Source organism: Aphanomyces astaci (assembly GCF_000520075.1).
Source record: "Aphanomyces astaci strain APO3 unplaced genomic scaffold supercont1.15, whole genome shotgun sequence".
Taxonomy (NCBI): Eukaryota; Oomycota; class Saprolegniomycetes; order Saprolegniales; family Verrucalvaceae; genus Aphanomyces; species Aphanomyces astaci.
In genome coordinates this window covers 1,111,482-1,113,370 of record NW_009798278.1, presented here as the reverse complement: position 1 = coordinate 1,113,370, position 1,889 = coordinate 1,111,482, and the positions used below count along the sequence as shown (strand labels likewise).

At 48.6% G+C, this 1,889-nt stretch overlaps 1 protein-coding gene across 1 annotated transcript; it reads right to left on the bottom strand.

Moving 5' to 3' along the window:
• Nucleotides 1–489: 489 nt before the first annotated feature.
• On the bottom strand, nt 490–1,384 carry H257_07517 (hypothetical protein; the record flags this gene model as incomplete). The annotated part of the gene is made up of 4 exons (XM_009833072.1): nt 490–674; nt 776–983; nt 1,022–1,172; nt 1,263–1,384. 4 exons carry the CDS (start codon nt 1,382–1,384, stop codon nt 490–492), a joined length of 666 nt encoding a protein of 221 aa, XP_009831374.1.
• Between the last annotated feature and the right edge of the window lie 505 nt (nt 1,385–1,889).

The window sequence follows — 1,889 nt, the reverse complement described above, 5'->3', positions numbered from 1 at the left end:
ACAAAATTGTTAAGTCATCCACATATACAACTATTATGACCACTTCGTCTCCCACTCTTTTGACGTAGAGACAATATTCTTTGGAACAACGGCGAAAGCCCATGCTCGTAAGAAACTCATGAAGCATTAACAAGTACCAAATACGTGGTGCTTGCTTTAACACATAGATGCTTTTCACCAGTTCGCATACTAAGTGCTCCTGTCCTTTCCGAATGAAGCCTGGTGCTTGACGCATGTAAAGCTTGTTTCCCGCGGGCATACAATGACCGTCAGAATGGTTCGCCAGTCGAAGATTCTTGGACTTCAACTTTCTTTTTATCCAATAACAATCATTACCCAGAATACAGTCAATTCATTGGCTGATGATTATATTCTCCCGTCCGCGCGCAATTATTTAAAATAATCCACCTCACATTCACTTGCAAATCAATGACCACCCTGTCAACGCTCCGCCTTCGCAGAAAGCGCGGGTATGAGATGGCTGTACGGCTACAAGTGCTCGAGCTCGTAGAGTCCTGCAACGTACACAACGTCTCTAAACTTCTTGACATCCCACGTCGCACCATTCGGTCGCGGATCGACCAAAAGGATGACATACTTGCCTTCGACGGCAACAAGAAGCGTATGAAGCTGAGCCCAGGCGGTCGCCCCGAAAGCTTCCCTGAACCGGTGGCCTGCTGGAGTTCATAAAGGAAATGAGAGTGCGCGAGCGAGCGCTAACATCCGCGCAGATGATCACCTGGATTAAGCGCTTTCAAACTGACTTTCTACGCACGTATCTTGCCGGGAAAGTACATGGCACCGGCTACCAAGGCATACTGCGTCTGCCTGAATGCTTCTGCGACCGTCATGGCATATCTCGTCGCAAAGCCGGTCGCGGCAAGTAGTCCTAGGCGGCCTTCATCGAGGTCCGAGACGAGTTCGCCGAAGCGTTCCACCGCTTGTACCGACAATACCGTGTACAATGTCGATGAGAAGGGCTTCTACTACGACATGCCGCCGCGATACATATGGGACGTACGTGGTGGTGGCGCGAAGATTTCGTCTGGAGAGTAGCACTCCATTGCGAATGACAGTCGTTCTCACGGCGCGGGTAGACGGCACCAAGCTCACCATGCTCTTTGTTATCCTTGGAGCCTCGGGCCGCCGCATACAAGATTGTCAATGAGGAACTGGGTACTCATTTCGTTGCCCTGCCGGCCAACGCAACGTCTGTCTGTCAGCCGTTAGATGTTGGCGTCATGGGGACGTTCAAGCGTTACCTTCGAGATGCCTGGCTTGCCGAGGATATCATCGAAAGCGATGATGGCGACGAGTTCGACACACTAATCGCGGCGACGAAGCGCTTGGCAATGATCAAGCGAGCGATATTGGCGTGGGACATGGTGAGTGCGGACACCATTCGCCAAAGCTTCGAGAAGGTAATCCCAAGCCAATGAATGATTTGTGTCTGAGCCATAAAATAATTGTGTTAATATAATGGTGATCTTGTTTTTAGTATTCAATTTTTTTGAGGAAATCGAAATTTTATTATTCGCGAAAAAGTTTGACACTGCCCGGGAATTGAACCCGGGCCCCTTCCTCTATCACTTTGATGCCGTCGCACTAAACCATTGCACCACCGCGTCAAACGCTATCTTTGTCCCCGTCCCATGCTATAGTTATTCCCGTCTCGTGCAACCTATTGAATTATGGCGCATGACGTGATATCCTGCACAAATCATTGATTCAAAGTCGAAATTGCAATGACGATAATCTCTATCATCCCATAACCTGCAATAAAATGGAATCTTCTCACTTGAGATGAATAAAATATGACGACCTGTCCTGATTCGCTGAAAACCGAGGCGTAGTTCGAACTACTGGACCCAATCACATCAAGCTATTCA